Genomic DNA, 16347 nt, shown 5'->3' with positions numbered 1-16347 from the left:
GATGGAGAAGTATAGAGAGAATAAGGAGGATTTACATATGATATTTATTTATTTAGAGAAAGGATATGATAAAGTTACAAGATAAGTGCTATGGAGAGTTCTAGAAAAGAAAGGGGTTAATAATTCTTATGTTCAAGTCATTAAGGATATGCATGTAGGAGGTGTTACTTGTGTTTAGACACAAGGTGGTTTTACCAAGTATTTTCCTATTTCAGTTGGATTACATCTAGGATTAGCCTTAAGTCATATCTTTTTTTCTTTAGTCATGGAGGTTCTCACTAGACATTTGCAAGAAGTTGTACCATGGTGTATACTTTTTGCTGATGATATTCTTCGTGTTGATAAGACTAGAAAGAGAGTTGAAGGTAAATTTGAATTATGAGGTCAACCTTAGAGTCTAAAGGCTTTCATTTGAGTAGATCTAAAACTGAATATATGGAGTGTAATTTTAGTAATAATAGTTCTAGTGGGGGGATTGTGACTTTGGATGATTAAGTCATTAATAAGTGTACATGTTTTAAAGGATTTCATTTTAATCCTTCCTAAATGTCATGAGCCAATTTGGAAACCAATCACTTGCTCCCCACACAAGATCCCTCCCTCATGAAGCCGCCGGCCACCATGGATGGGCCCTCACTCATGCCACCAATTAATGCATTAATTATCCCATTAATTTGAGATCAATTTCAAATTAACCCCCCTCCAATTTTGTTCAAAATCTGAATCAAATTTCAGGGTTTTGAATTTACATGCTTCCTCTCTCTATTAAGCCACCGGCCTCCTCTTTAATGGGCCACATTAATGCCCATTAATTGCCCTTTAATCCCCTTAATAATTTGAAATCAATTTCAAATTTCCTTCCCTCCAATTTACACAAATTCTGAAATTAATTTCAGATTTGTGTAACTCTCCTCTTCCCCTCTCCTAATCTAATTTTCCTCATCCCATCCACCCGCCCCCTTCCTTCCCTGTTTTGGCCGACCACCTCCTCACTCCCTCTCTTGGGAAATTTCAGCAAGGAAAGGAGAAGACGACCCCCTCTCCCCGATTCTCTTCAATGTTGAATGGCGGATCCCGAGTTTGAATGGGGTCTTGTATTCAACGCTGACGGAAGCATCAACATCTTACGATCCCCGTGCTTTGACATAGGATTTGAAGACGAGATCACCGTGGAAGAATATTTGGACCGAGTCGTCCCGATTCTTGCTAGCATCTTCGACCGACGATTCTCAAGCCACAATTGGAGCCTCGTAAGTTGCCCACTACCTCCTTCCCCGCCGGCTACCTTTCCACCAACGAGGTTCTTCGGTGTCGCTTCCCTAGTGGTAATATCCTTCATCGCATGGATCTTCTCTCTCCGCTAAAAGCCTACTAATATTTGAGTGAGACGGCCCCGAGGTGAAATTCTCGTTGTTAAACGTTGGGTTTTTGTTAACGGTACTTTGCATTTACCTTCCCTTGAATTTTGAATGAATGTGTTTCGGTTAATTTCAATTGTGCTTCTTGAACCTAAGCAAGTTAAAAGTTTCAAATTCCTAACTCAAAATTTATGTGCTAGCTTTAAATTTATAACGAGCAACACTTTAATCTCTTCTCTTTTTAATTTCTAAAATAATATCCTAGTAGTTTCACATCAATTAAGGTGTCATACTTTAAAACTATGGGAGAGAGTTATGAAGCATAGGTTGCGGCGTGATACTAACGTTTCTCAAAATCAATTTGTATTCATGCCGGGTAGGTCTACTATGGAAGCTATATATTTATTGAGAGGTTTGATGGAGAAGTATAGAGAGAATAAGGATGATTTACATATGATATTTATTTATTTAGAGAAAGGATATGATAAAGTTCCAGGAGAAGTGCTATAGAGAGTTCTAGAAAAGAACGGGGTTAATAATTCTTATGTTCAAGTCATTAAGGATATGCATGTAGGAGGTGTTGCTTGTGTTTAGACACAAGGTGGTTTGACCAAGTATTTTCCTATTTCAGTTGGATTACATCTAGGATTAGCCTTAAGTTCATATCTTTTTTGCTTTAGTCATGGAGGTTCTCACTAGACATTTGCAAGAAGTTGTACCATGGTGTATACTTTTTGCTGATGATATTCTTCTTGTTGATAAGACTAGAGAGAGAGTTGAAGGTAAGTTGTTGTTGTAATGAAATTATTAGGAAAGAGTAATGAAGCATAGGCTTGAAAAAATAAAGTCACTTTTAGTGAATCAATGTGATTTTCTGTCGAGGTTTATTTTATAGAAGATTGCAGCACTAAGGCAATTGTTAAAAAAAAGATAGGAAAGTAATGTCTTTATATGATTTATTGATCTTAAGAAACAATTTGATCAAGTATTACAAGGATTGATTTGATGTGCAATAAGGAGAAAAAGTTCTAGTCAAATGAGCATTCAAGTTATCAACCATATCTATGACCGATCATTGACTTGATTTTTTTATAGCGACTAAATAACTTGCAATCATAATATAAATTCAATATTTAGTCTTTATCCTTTGGCATTGGTTATGGGACACTTACCTAGGATATTTGAGTGATAGTTATAATAGTGAGGCATTTATTTTAATAACTAAAAAATTGAACAACTGAGAAAAAAGTTGTGACAATTGAGAAAAAAGTTTAAAAGACAATTGGCTAATTATGTAAATATAAATTGTGTTATGACATTCAATTTTAGTGGAAGTGAAATTTGTTATTTAGTTAATATTGTGACAACTTTTAAGAGGCATGAATTTCAAGTTGATAATTCTTTGAAGGGAGTCAGGGACTGAGATTTACATGAGATCAGAGGCATGAATTTTTTTTAACCCTCCAAAAGAAAAAAAAATTTTTTTTTCTAGATTTGCCAATCCGCTCTCTGTCTGCCTCGATCCTGATACACCGTCTGGATTAGAATTAACTCTAGGCCTGTTATTTCCTATGATAAGTTGGGATTGGCCTAATCTCAATTTAATCATTTGAAATTGCCAAATAATTTGAATTTCCACTTAAAGTTAATCTGATCTTAAAGCAACTGCCTTAAGGAATGGATCATTTTTCCATTTCACTTGAGTATTAGGAGTGGACTATAGCAATATTCGTGTTGAGCAGAAAAAAAAAGGCTTTTGTGAGTCATGAAAGATGAACATCCATTGCTTTTTATTGGCAACGAAACCAAAGCAACTTCTCCTTCTCTCTTCATCTGTTATTTGTTGGTAGTTCTTCGTCCTCTTCCATTGAGCCATCTTCTCCAATCCCAATGATGAAAGTTCTGAGAATATGAAACTTTTATTTTTCACATTGTTTTTGTTTAGTATTTTTAGGGCATGTTTTTGAACATTTAGATTGAGAGGGTATCAAAGTGATATATTATTTTTTAGCATTATTATAGATTTTCATTGGATTTTAGGATGAATTGATCAATTTTTTTCTTTTGCTTTTATGTTATGAAAATTATGAAAGATATTCTCTAGTTATATAATCTGTCATAATATAGTTCTTTAACAAAATATATTCCATTGTTATGTCATTTAAGTTATACTAAAATAATTTTAATATTTATCATGTCATTCGAATCAATCTCAGATTCAAATCTGTTTGAACTTTTGAACCTTAAATCTAATTTCTAAAATCTTGCCTGGAATTGTAATTGTGATTGTGACCACCATGTCATTTTGATCAAGGAATATTTTATCTTCCCATATCTCCTTTGCTTGATCCCGTTGTTTTCTGCTTATTGTGTCTGGAAGATAAAGCTTAAAAAAAAAAAGGAGAGATTATAATCGTTAAAGGATGAGATGGCAGGATGTATTTGAATCTGATGAGGTGACCTGGAGCAAATGCAAGACTTATATGTTAATTTTCGTTTTATTTCTCTGTAGTGAACTAATCTGTGAATTTATTGATACAACTGCTACGGGTGTTTGACTTGCGGGGGATTAGAAGTTGTAATCTTTGCAAAGTTTTTCTTTTTGAATTCGCCAGTATTGGACCTGCTATGCAGGATTTGAGTTTGAGTTGTATAATCCTTACCTATTGTCAAAACATGAAATTATGGCTTCATTTGGCACAGTTTTCTTCCTGCTTTTTAAAGCAGCTTTTCAGTACAAAAATTAAAATTTTTGCGCTAAAAAGCCGTTTTAAGAAGCAATATAAAAGTCATTCCAAACGAAGCCTATATTGCAGTTCTGTTTAAATTCAAATATGATTTAGCAAATCTAATGCATCAACACTATTGGATAAATGTTTTGGTCTATGTTGCACTGATACGGATATGGAGACACGGGTACGACAGGATACGGATACAGGACACCTCAATTCTTAAAAATACAGGATACGACTACGGCGCGGACACGGCGTTATAATTTATAAATCATACATAAAAATTTAGAAAGCAATCAAAACATAAAATTTAAAATTACAAAACAAAAATGACAACAACATCATTTGTAGCCTTATAGCTTATAATATCAAAATATAAGTAAGCATTAAATGTCTAGTACAACAACAAAAGCATAAACATAAATTGCCTAGTACATGAAATTTCAACTATTTAATAGAAGGAATGATATGATTAGCTTCTTCAGTGGTTTGTCTTTGAACTTCTATATCATTTTCAATAAATATCATAGCTTCTAATTCAGGCTCATCAAGTGAAAGATTAGTAATTTATAATATTCCCATATCATCAAGAGACTCAAATCCATCTCGGAAATGAGAGAACCTTGCTCGCAACTGCGGAAGTAAATACAACGCACATTTTTTTTTCGGATTTCTTTTTGTTTTTCAACGGACACGCGTATCAGATATGTGTGTCCTTTTGAAATTAAATAGTATTTTAATTGGATACGGCTTTGGCGTATCCGATACGTATCGGTGGTGTATCGGAGGCGTATCCGTGTATCGGTGTGTCGGATACAGCACGCCTTCATAAATAGGTGTATCGGTGCAACATAGGTTTTGGTGTGGTTTTGCTGTATATAATGTGTGCTACACTAATAAATTAGATTTGTTTTTTTGAGTATTTGTGCTTCATAGCTTGGTAAATTTTCTTTGAGCAGGTTTTGTGAGTTATAAATGCCCTGCCTGTTCCGTTTCTTGTTCTTAGACTTTTGTAGATTCTCCCTATTTTCTGCTCAAATGATAATTGTAGAAGGAAGAATAAAGAATGGTGGTGCCGTAGATAGTATATATCTGCTTATTCAGATAACGTAAATCCTGTTATTTCTTGCCCCACTTGATGTTCTTCATATATTTTAGTAGGAATATGAGCTGCTAATAGCCTATCCTGTTTTCAGCGTGTTACCTGACAATGCTTAAAGATTGATTGGAAGAGCTTAGGCTTTCAACTACGACTTCGTTTAGGATAGTTTTTTTATCTTTTTTTGTAGCACTTTTTTAATATAAAAAATTTTTAGAATTAAAAATTTTGTATACTAAAAAACTGTTTTAGAAAGCAGTAAGAAAGCTATCCCAAATAAAACTTAGGACGTCATTAATTTTTTCGAGATTTTAAATACATATTTATGTGTGAGTTTATGAGTAAATTTGTTGAAAGTCGTAAAATATTATATATATAATTATTGTAATAGAAATTTATTCTCAAACTGATTTGTGTATGGTTAATTTAGTCTTAGAGTATCAAGTTATTTCAATTTAGGTTTCATTTGGGACGGCTTTCTTACTGCTTCTTAAAGTAGTTTTCTAGTTCAAAATTTTTAATTTTTGAACTAGAAAAAGTTTTAAGAAGAGTAAGAATGTCGTCCCAAATGAAGCCTTAATCTCTCGACTATATAAAATTAATTTAAAATAATACCTCTTACTATAATTGTGATATAAAATTGATTATAATTTAGTTCTTTGATTATACAAAATTACTATTAATTTGGTCTCAAAAGAATTATTTTGAATCAATTTTGTAGAGTCGAAGGACAAAATTGGAGCACCGTTGTGTTTTGGTATTGAAATTGTCATATACAAATAGTCAGATAATTATTATGGGAAATTTACATACATACCACTTTATAACATCCTATTTACATATCTAACATCTAAAACTTTAATATTACATGAATTTCAAATATACCACTTTAATTTTTTTAATATTACATGTCTCCTCAGATGTTAGATCTTAAGAATACCACTTTAATATTACATTATTTTAATATCAAATATACCACTTAAATTTCTTTCCTACCACTCATATATTTCATTTCTACCACTCATATTTGATATGAAAATGAACTATGAGTGGTATGTATGTAATATTAAAGTTTTAGGTGTTAAATGTGTAAATAGCATAGTATTAAGTGGTATGTATGTAAATCTCCCAATTATTTAATAGCAAAGGAGACATGTTTTAGGAAACTAATTGCAGTTAAATATGTAATTAAATATCTAACAACTGAGGTAAATGTAATTTTTTAAAAAAAGCATAGAGAAATTATAAGTAATATTAATTACTTAGAAAGAGATCAGTATAATCAATTCTAACTATTAATTAATCTCACATAATGCACAAGAAATAAGCATATAATGCCCATAATTAGTCTTAGTTATTTTTTAATCATATTAATATTTATTTAATATTCTTAGTTAGGGTTTATCTTCAATTGTATTTATGCAAATTATTGACATATGATATTTTTAAGATCTTTTGTGCATTTGTTTATTAATAGAATAATGAAAATTTCAAACAGTCCTGATGTTATGTTCTGCAACATTTGATTAAGTAAAAAAATATTAGTGTACGCTAATCTGAAGGGATGAATGAATTAGATATTGAATTTAATGTATTGTTTTTGCTCACAAAATTATGAAAGAAATGCAAAAAAAAAAAAAGAATTGACTTTTTGAACTAAAATTTTATTTGTAAATGATATGACTCTAGATAATTATATGATTCGAGGTAATATTTAAATTAAATTTTTTAAGATTAACATGATGATCATCTTAACTTCAAATTTGACGTGCCTATGGCCAAATCGAGCGGTTCGATAAAACGAATCCAACGAGCTCAAGATCACACAATTCTGACATTATTAAGGCACTTAAATATTCAAAAACAGTTTTATGATCAAAATAATTTATATGAATAGTACAATTGAGTGTTTTGGATTATAGTTTAAATTATTAAAATAATGATCTCATATAGGCCTCAAAAGGCCTATATACATACATAAAATATCATTCTCCGCATAAAAGGAAGAAAAAAGAAGACCAGAATTGGAGAACTCTCTTACATTTTTTCCGGCTATTGTCACGACGATTACCACTAATTATTGCCAAAAATAATCACCATTGCAACCGGCGATCATCGTCAGCAATCGCCGCCATCTTTAGAACTCTTCTCATTATTTAACCATGTTGTTGACTATTAATTTCCTAATTGTGGACATCATATCCCTATAAATAAAATTAAATTTCAACTAATTTGCTTATAATACATAAGAATATGTAAATTTAATACTTTATTTGATCTATTATTACATTACCAATCATCTTTATTCATTTCACAATTTTAAACATTTAAAACTTATGATACATGAAAGATGTTACAAAGATAAGCAGATCAGAGCATCTAAAAACCAGATCCCTATGAGCATTGGACAATTAGCTAAAACATTGGAGGACAGATTTGCAAATATCATAATTCCACTAAAATAAGTTCCAGCAAACAACACTAGCAAGAGGTAGAAATTCTCACCAGGCCAATTCCACATAGAACAACTGGATAAGACACACATCTTGCTTATAAAGAAAACATATATAGATAATTTGATCAACTCACAGCTTTTTTCTCTTCTGGTTGATCGAGTACTCTAAGATTGGCAAGTAAAGCATCCCTACCATTCATCAAAATCTGGAAGAAATCTTCAACTCGACTGGACAGAATATCTACACCTTCAAACAGCTTCTCTGCTCTTTCAGCCAAGTCTGCAACAGATTCCTGTAATCTTTTTCTTTCCTCCTGTTCAGACAGTTTCTGTGACAATATCACTTCCTCTTCTCTGTTCCCATTCTCCGCTGATTTCTCCATTGCTGCAAACTCTTCAGAATCAACAACATTACACTGACATTGTAATTTCTCTTGCTTTTTGCATATAAGGTTATGTAACCTGCCTGCAGAGACGTCCAGAGCTTCCAGCTCTTTCAAAAGTGACACCTTCTCACTTGAAAGATGGGCCCTGACCTCCGGGAGTATGGTAACTTGCAACTCATTAAAGGCCTTAGACCAGAAGAATTTCTCAGGAGCGTTCAATTCTATTAAAGGCTTGGAAGAACCGGATAATACTGCTATAATAATACTGCAAACAAATATGGTTACAACCTTTACTCCATAAAGAGCTCTCATTAGCACCTTCCCTTTGGATGAGCTCCTCACCTTTCCAATGTAAAGCTTTTCTGCAAGTTTCTGTAAGATGTCATGGCAGCGTTCAAGCTTGGGATTCCTCGATTTGAACCTCCACATCAATTCATGATGAGATTCAGCTGCTCTTTTTAGTTGCTCAGATGATGGAAAATTGATTGAAGGATCTAATATGTGCAAAACATATTGTAATAAGAGCTGTCCTTGATCGAACCGAGAAAGCTCAGAGCTTAAAGCAATGCAAATATCTAGTAATTTTATGCTGTCGTCCAAGTACACATTCATCCAACTATTATCCCAATCAGAGAGAGGAAATTGAAGATCAGTAATTAAACCTTTGATGTTTGTGTGAATTAGCGATAAGGACTCGAGAGCCTTTTTCATCCAAGAAAGGCTAAAGATTTCAGATGAATCCTTTGGTTCAAGACTTCTCAAGCTTCTAGCTAACATTAGCTCAAAATCATTCAGCAAGGCTAGGAATTTGGGGGAAATGTGAGATTTCCTTGAAAATATTAGCCTGAAAGAATTTCCAAAAGGGAAGTAGGAATTATGGCCATCATCTGTGCTGCTCATTTTGATTCAACTGTTGCAGAATAAAGCAGACATTTTATTAGTTTCAACATTTAAAAGTAAATATTTTCATACCACATTACAAATGCAAAGCAACTAGCATGGCCATTTTTGTAAGCTTGGTGCTACTACTTACACAAATAAATTGATTGCAAACAGCCAAAACGAGACCAAGAAACCTTAGCATGTTGAATGTATGATAATCATGCTTCATGTGAATCTTAGGCTTCGTTTGGGACGGCTTTCTTCTTGCTTTCTAAAACAGCTTTCTATTACAAATTTTTTTTGAATTTGAAATTTTTTACTAGAAAGTCGTTTTAGAAAGCAATACGAAAGTTATCTCAAAGGAAGCCTTAATTACAAATTTGAAAATATAACTTGTTCCAGAATCAATACAATCCTAAGCACCATGCGATCACAACAAATTAATAAGCTCTTACTATGATAAATGCATGAAATATGAATAGCTTCTACGCATCCCCATAAGCCTAAAAGAATATCGTATGAGCATGCACTGTATTTAATAACTCTTCCTCAGCAAATGGCAATATCTGTTTACATGGGCAGTTCAACAATGTCCAAATGTAGTGATTAGAAGTCTAAAAAAAGTTTTTATCTTTCTTAAACAGCAAGCTAGCATTGAGCTTTGGCTGGCTAAGAAACCTTTATTTGGTTCAATCATTAAATAAATCAAACTGAATAAATATTTTGAGCTCATTTTCTTAATGAGCCTGACATTGATAGGACTATTTTTTATCATGTTTGAGTCATTAACAGCTCTATGCATTATACAACTGATTTTAATTTGTTTTAATATTTATTTTCTTATGATTTTTTAAAACTTTAATCATTTAAATCTAACATATATTGAGCAAAACAAGAGACAAATAAGCCTAATGAACTAGCTAGCAATCTTGAGATCCTTTTAGGGTTCCAACAACACGGGGTGGAGCCTTAAGAAGTTTAATACAAAAAAATTGTCAAAAAGCCGTCCTTCTTAGGATTAGAGTCAATAGACCTTTTGTTTAAGATGAATTATCTATCAAAGAAAAATCATGGCCCTCCCATCTAAATTGAGTTGAAATATTCCCAACAAGAGAAATTTAGATAGAAAAAACAACTTCATTTAAGATAAGTATTTCTAAGTAGCTGAGAGCTTCCAAGTTTTATTTATTGCAACAAGAACACCATAGAATTAACTCTTTTTTTTTTCAATGCATAGCCCACAGAGCGCTAGATCCCAAGCTTTCACACCATCATTTAGTTCATTGAAGGTAAAAAAAACTTCTTCACCTCAATTCTCCACAGAGCTAATTTAAAAGTTGGTCGAGGAAGGATATTAGTACATATAACCCTTGTTAGTTTAGATCCTTAACATTCAAGGGAGGAAGAGGTTGAGGGTTGTTTGAGGAGCTCGAGGAGAAGGGGCCACAATGAATTACAAAGGATCCAAAGCAAAAGATAAGTTCAATGGGAGGGGAGGAAGTTACTAGTGCATAGGACGGATGGTGATTAGCGAAATAGAGGAAGCATCTGACATCTAAAGGAGAGCTAGATGAGAGCTTTGCAAAGGGGATGTTCATTAAGTTAAATTTAATTTCTGCATTATAAAAATTTAGGTATTGTTGAAATTTTCAGATTTATTCATCATGGACACAAAAGTATGCTACACCACATTAATAATCCAACAAAATACTACTAGACAGCAAAATGATTAACAAATTGATTGAATATGATAATAATGTCTCCTTACTGCTCTAATTCCTCAAAAATTTGTTCAAAGTTGGTTCTTGATAAAACAATTTACACCATTTCAAGCATCATAGCATAGATCAAGCAACAGAAGAGGTGGAGAAAATTAAAAAGATACCAGGAACCACATTAAAGCAAGGCAAATACCCTAGATCTTCATTTAATACCTCCACAAACGAAATTGGGCGTTCCAAAATATCCAAGAGACCTCAGATCTAAAACAGGAAACAAATTTCCCAAGCACAAAAAATTGAAAATCATAACTCTAACCATAATCTAACAATCCAAAGGGTAGCAATCTATAATACAAAATATAAACAAGGCCAAAATTCAGTTTCTGCACATTTACAAGCACGCGAACAACAAAAAACCAAGTGACCTATAATACATATCATGGAATAAGCAACTATAACACTATAAACCATTAAACCAGAACTTCAAATCTGGAACTGATACGTTCAAGCTGATAAGAACAGGAGCAGAAAGCTAAGAAATTTACGCATTGCCTCGCATCAAAATACACCGCCACAGAGAGAGGTGAAAACGTGGCAAGCAAAAAAAGCACAAAATCCCTGGCTTTGAGAAAGTAGGATGAGGAAGAAAGGTTTCGTACCAGCCTGCACCAAGAGGAAAGAAGCCGATCTGCCGCTGCTAATGAGAAACACGCTTGCCCAAACTCCGAAGAACACACCAAACTCTCGCGATTATGCTCACCGAACTTTACTCTTGGATGAGAAGTGCGGAATAATTGCAGATAAAAATGCCGGATAATTATCTGGAAGGGACCAGAGAGACGTTGGCGCCGTACAAAAATCTTGTGCAATGCTTGTGCACGCAAATACATATGATGGAGATGAGAATCATTCAATTTGCTTTAATGATTGTGCCCTTGATTATCAATTATAGGGTGTCTGATTCAGAATTTTCTACATAAATTTTCTCATTGACAAAACTTTTAAATTTTTAAAAACAATTTATATTATTCTTTTGGTTGGTAGATTTTTTAAAATAAATAGAGAAATTAATGATTAAAAAAAAATTGTAATGAATTTATAAATAATGAACATTAAATATATTCATTATAAATTATCTATTAAAAGAATTTTTACCTCAAAATAAATATAAGCATAATTTAATAAATAAATTATCATGGTAATGAACAATACATTGGAGACAAAAATAATTTCAAGGCTCTTAAATCACACGTCAAATAATCAAGAAAATTATTAGAAGTGTACATAAATTCATTGAAAATATAAAATTGAGATTTTGAGATTTTTGGTATTCCACGTTTGAAGTGATGTTTACAAGAGAGCGAAAGATCCCTCATTTTCACACAAGATGGGAAATAAGAGAAATTAGAATTTAACTCCTTAAACTATAGATTACAACCCTTTTATACTTTAAATGTATTTATTTAATTCAGCTCGCCATTAAATAAAATAAAATGATTGGTCTCTCCACAATATTTTAGTTATGTGTTATTAATCAATTGAATAGGACTAGTCAAATGTCTCACACATAATGAATATATTAAAAAAAATTGGTTGTATTTTACCAATAATTATTCAAAATGTATTTAGATATTACATAAATTAGTAATAATTTTAAGAGTGATTCATTTGTTTTTTATTTATTGAATTATTTCATTTATAATTGCAGGTGAAAATTATTTTAATTATCATTTATTTTGTTACCATGCGTAGGGTTGTAAATGAACCGAGTCGAGATGAGCTTCGGAATATTCCAGATCGAGCTCATTTGTCAAGATTGCATTTGAGCTTGGCTCGATAAGATTTTAGCTTTTCATACATGTTTGAGCTCGAGTTTGTTTAACAACCCCTGTGCTTGAGCTCAGCTCATGTTCAAGCTCGGTTCATTTAGGCTTTTCGAGCTTATTAAAGAGCAACTCGTTTAATGAGCCGAGCCTATTAACGAGCTCGAGTCTATAAACAAAATCATTTTTTTTTTCATTCTGGCGGCTTGCAGATCCACACGCCCCGCCTGGCTTACCGAACTGTCTACCAAACTTCATTGTAGACCCAACTCGTTTGCCATCTTTAAAACGAACTCCCAATATATCTTTCATTATATAGAGTAAAATCAAGTTCTCTTGCATGTTGTGGGACTAAAAGAACTCGGTTTTTTCCCCCTAATGAGTGAGCGGGAGCGAATAGTCTAATCAGAAAATCGAGCGGGATTCGGGATTTTAAAAATAAATTAGTAAAATTAATTTAATAATATTTATTCTCAAAACTCTAATCAAGCTTCTAACGAGCTTGTTCGCGAGCGTTAAACCATACTGTTCGTGAACCTAAACTAACTGAATGTCAAGTTGCTTGAGCTCGTTTTTTTTAAGCTATCGAGTATTTATCAGAAGTGTCCAGACTCGTCCGTTTACCTTATCAAACGAATATAAACAAGCTCTTATCATGCGAAGCCACAAGCTATTCGTTAAACACTCAGTTCATTTACAACTCTAACCATGTGCTTAATATCATCACTATGGTGTTAATCGCTTCTATGTATTAGCAAATTTAATTAATTATAAACATCTCATTATGTTCATTAAATTTATTCTTTATGATTAAATAATATTAATTATATCATTAATCTTGATTAAGGAGTTTGACTTAATTTGACTTAATTATAGTATCATGAACAATTTTTATTTATGTTGTTTTTTCAAGGTTGGAGGTTTACTTGACTTCAGATATTTCATACATTAATTTAATATTTGTAAAATATGTTAATTATGACTAATTAAGTATTTTTATGATTAATTAAGATAATTATTTCAAGTTAATAATTCTGCAGCTCCTACAACTATGAGAGGGGTGGAAGGATTAAATAGACTTATGGAGGGAGATTATAAAAATCAAATGTTCATAGATAGACAGTTAACACTTAACACTGAACAACTAGCTTGATTTTACCAATAGGAAGTACAAAAAGCAAGTTTCCATAGGCGGAAAGTTATAACCAACAGCAAGGTTAAATTTTATCAGTATTTTGGATATGGTAGCGATTTATGATGCTAGTCATCGATGGCGATACACTATAGAAAGACTGCAATTTCTGACAGCATTTCCAACGGATATACATTCGCCGAAAATATTGGCGTACAAACCGGCAATTTTTTCGTCAGAAATAATCTAATGGTGTTTCCGACGAATATACCGTCGGTACTTTTTTGGCGGCTAATTCGTCGGTTTACCCGACGTTAAGTTCTTACCGACAATATTTACCGACGATTTTTCCGCTTGAAACTATGAAAGAGGTGAATGCCACATGTATCCCAAATTGAAGGTGGATATTATTTTATCTTTAATTCATTACTGTCTTTTTATATTAAAACTATGACATTACATAATGAGTAAAAATCTAACTGAAAATTATATCAAGTTTGAGATTCACTTGAAGCCTTTTCGTATTTTTTGGAAACTATATGAAATGTGGTTGCCATAATGGTTATCATAGAAGCAAATAATATTAGAAAGACTTGTTAGACCACAATCTTTTAGATTTCAACATAAATATTGACATAAACAAACCTTTAAGGTTGTAGCAAAGGTTGCCCCCCAGTCAAGAATCTTTTCCCACAAACGGTTTTACGTGTTAAAAAATTTAAGTCGATTGAGTGTGTATGTTACATCTCAACATTGTACCAAATTCATCACACATAGATAAAAGTAGTAAGTCCCCAAAAAATTGTATGTTGAAAATCCAAAAATAAAAAAAATCACGGGGCCTAACCCAATTGTAAAATTAAATGTATAATAAGTGATACTATAATTCTTCTTTTTCATTGTTGAAGAAAGGGAGATTAGATAGACTTCTGAATTTTTTTTAGGGAGATTATAGAAACAAAGTGTTCGCAGAGGGACAGTTAGCACCAACCAATATGGACTATTTCCCCTAATAGAGAGAATAAAGAGTAGGTGTTCACGGGTGGACAACTATACACAATAACAAGGTTAAATCTTGTTAGTATTCTGGAGATGGTAGCAAATTCTAATTTTGATCATAAGTGGTGATAATAGTTGTTAGAGATAATAGTTGGTGGTGGTCATCACTTATAATGGCTGAAAAATGAAAGAGAGCTCTCTCTATTCTTCCTCCTCCCTCATGTGAAGAATGACACTCTATTTATAGGCCATTTGGAAAGAACATTTTGATAATATGAACAAGAATATAAAACGGTTCATTGTACGACCCATATTGACTCTCTCGATCATAAAACATTTATTCAACATCTAAGTGTTTTGATGATATCAAAATTGGATGATCTCAGGCTTATTGGATTTGTCTCATTGAGACGATTCAACTATAAACATGCCAAATTTGGAGTTTAAATTATCATTATTTTAATATCAAAAATTTTTGATTCAATGATTGCCTCGATATTCATGCAGATCACATGCTTTTTCTGGAGTCAGAGTTTTCGATATTTTTTCAAACTTTTCTTTTATTAATGGGCATTTGGAGAATTTCTACTAAGTTGTCTCACTTGATTGAAATCTCCAAGTGACACTTCAATATAGTGCAAGGATGGTTTCATAAAGGAGACTCAAAGGAGGCATAGCTAAGAGGTTCTTCAAAGAGCCTAGGTATGGTCAACGAGTAGTCTACATTTGATGTCAATGAGTAGCCCCTTTATTTTTATTGTATAAAGTGTTATGTCGACTTTATCAAATAGGAGTTTACATAAAATTTGGAGCAATAAATAACAAATTATAGTTAGTTGAAGAAAATAACAAAACTAATATATACTAGGTGCATATCATTAATTGCTTCTTTTGCTTGCTCGATTGCCTATTTCTTAGTCACTTCTTTCACTCCTGCTTAGTTTCTTGCTCTCTCACTCTCTTACTCTCTCAATCTCGATCCCTTTCTCGCCTCTTAAAGATATGTCATTAACGGCCTTATGCTCGATTCAGTTGAACAGATCTAATAGTTTTGACTCCCACATTTTTGTCATTAACACTTTCCATATAAAATAAACAATTTGCAAATAAATAAAAAAAACAACTTATTTACTTTGTGAAATTACTCTATTTTAAATTTGACCTTAATGATCTAATTAAGCATTAAATCATATATAATATTGTAATAACTATACTTTTAAAATAATTTTATTAGATAAATAATCAATGTTTTAGGATCTTTTTACATAAACATTAATGTTCTTCGGTCATATTTAAAAGTCTTTTTTCTTGAATATTTGTAGATTAAGGCTTTAGTGTTTTTTTTTCATCTATGTGAGTTTACCTCATGTTCCCATAATGTACCAAAAGTTCTTGAATGGCTTCAAGACATTTTTATGGGCTCGAATAGGCCTCAGAAGTGTTAGAATTCTCCCATCGAGTTGTGTGTATATCTTTAATCTTCCTAGATATTCGATATAAGAATGTAGGAGTTTAGGTGACTAAATGAGAAGTTTTTCCTTTCCACCTCTAGTTAATTGTTTAAAGTATGGCTTTATGGTACCAGGTCATGAGAATTCATTGCTAAAATTATAGTCTTTATCTAAGTAGTCACATAAGCCTAAATTTAAGATAAGGAACACTTTTAAAAAAGCTCATAAGGCTAGTCTAAAAATTATACTACTTACATAGTGTCAATATTTGACACGACACGAAAACCCGACCCGGAAAATTGGGGTTGA

At 32.4% G+C, this 16347-nt stretch overlaps 1 protein-coding gene across 1 annotated transcript; it reads right to left on the bottom strand.

Moving 5' to 3' along the window:
• Window positions 1-7569: 7569 nt before the first annotated feature.
• LOC110099158 (UPF0496 protein 4) lies at window positions 7570-11448 on the bottom strand. The gene is made up of 2 exons (XM_020826243.2): window positions 11293-11448; window positions 7570-8940 (listed from the first exon to the last, which is right to left on the bottom strand). Exon 2 carries the CDS (start codon window positions 8928-8930, stop codon window positions 7770-7772), a length of 1161 nt encoding a protein of 386 aa, XP_020681902.1. The 5' UTR covers window positions 8931-8940; window positions 11293-11448; the 3' UTR covers window positions 7570-7769.
• Window positions 11449-16347: the final 4899 nt, after the last annotated feature.

This window comes from Dendrobium catenatum, unplaced genomic scaffold (assembly GCF_001605985.2).
Source record: "Dendrobium catenatum unplaced genomic scaffold, ASM160598v2 fragScaff_scaffold_264, whole genome shotgun sequence".
Taxonomy (NCBI): domain Eukaryota; kingdom Viridiplantae; phylum Streptophyta; class Magnoliopsida; order Asparagales; family Orchidaceae; genus Dendrobium; species Dendrobium catenatum.
Note: the sequence above shows the minus strand (reverse complement) of the source record. Positions and strands in the feature narration are given on the sequence as shown.

What these genes read in the sequence shown, in the direction of transcription:
- LOC110099158 (XM_020826243.2), bottom strand. Translation starts at nt 8,930, where the DNA reads ATGAGCAGCACAGATGATGGCCATAATTCCTACTTCCCTTTTGGAAAT.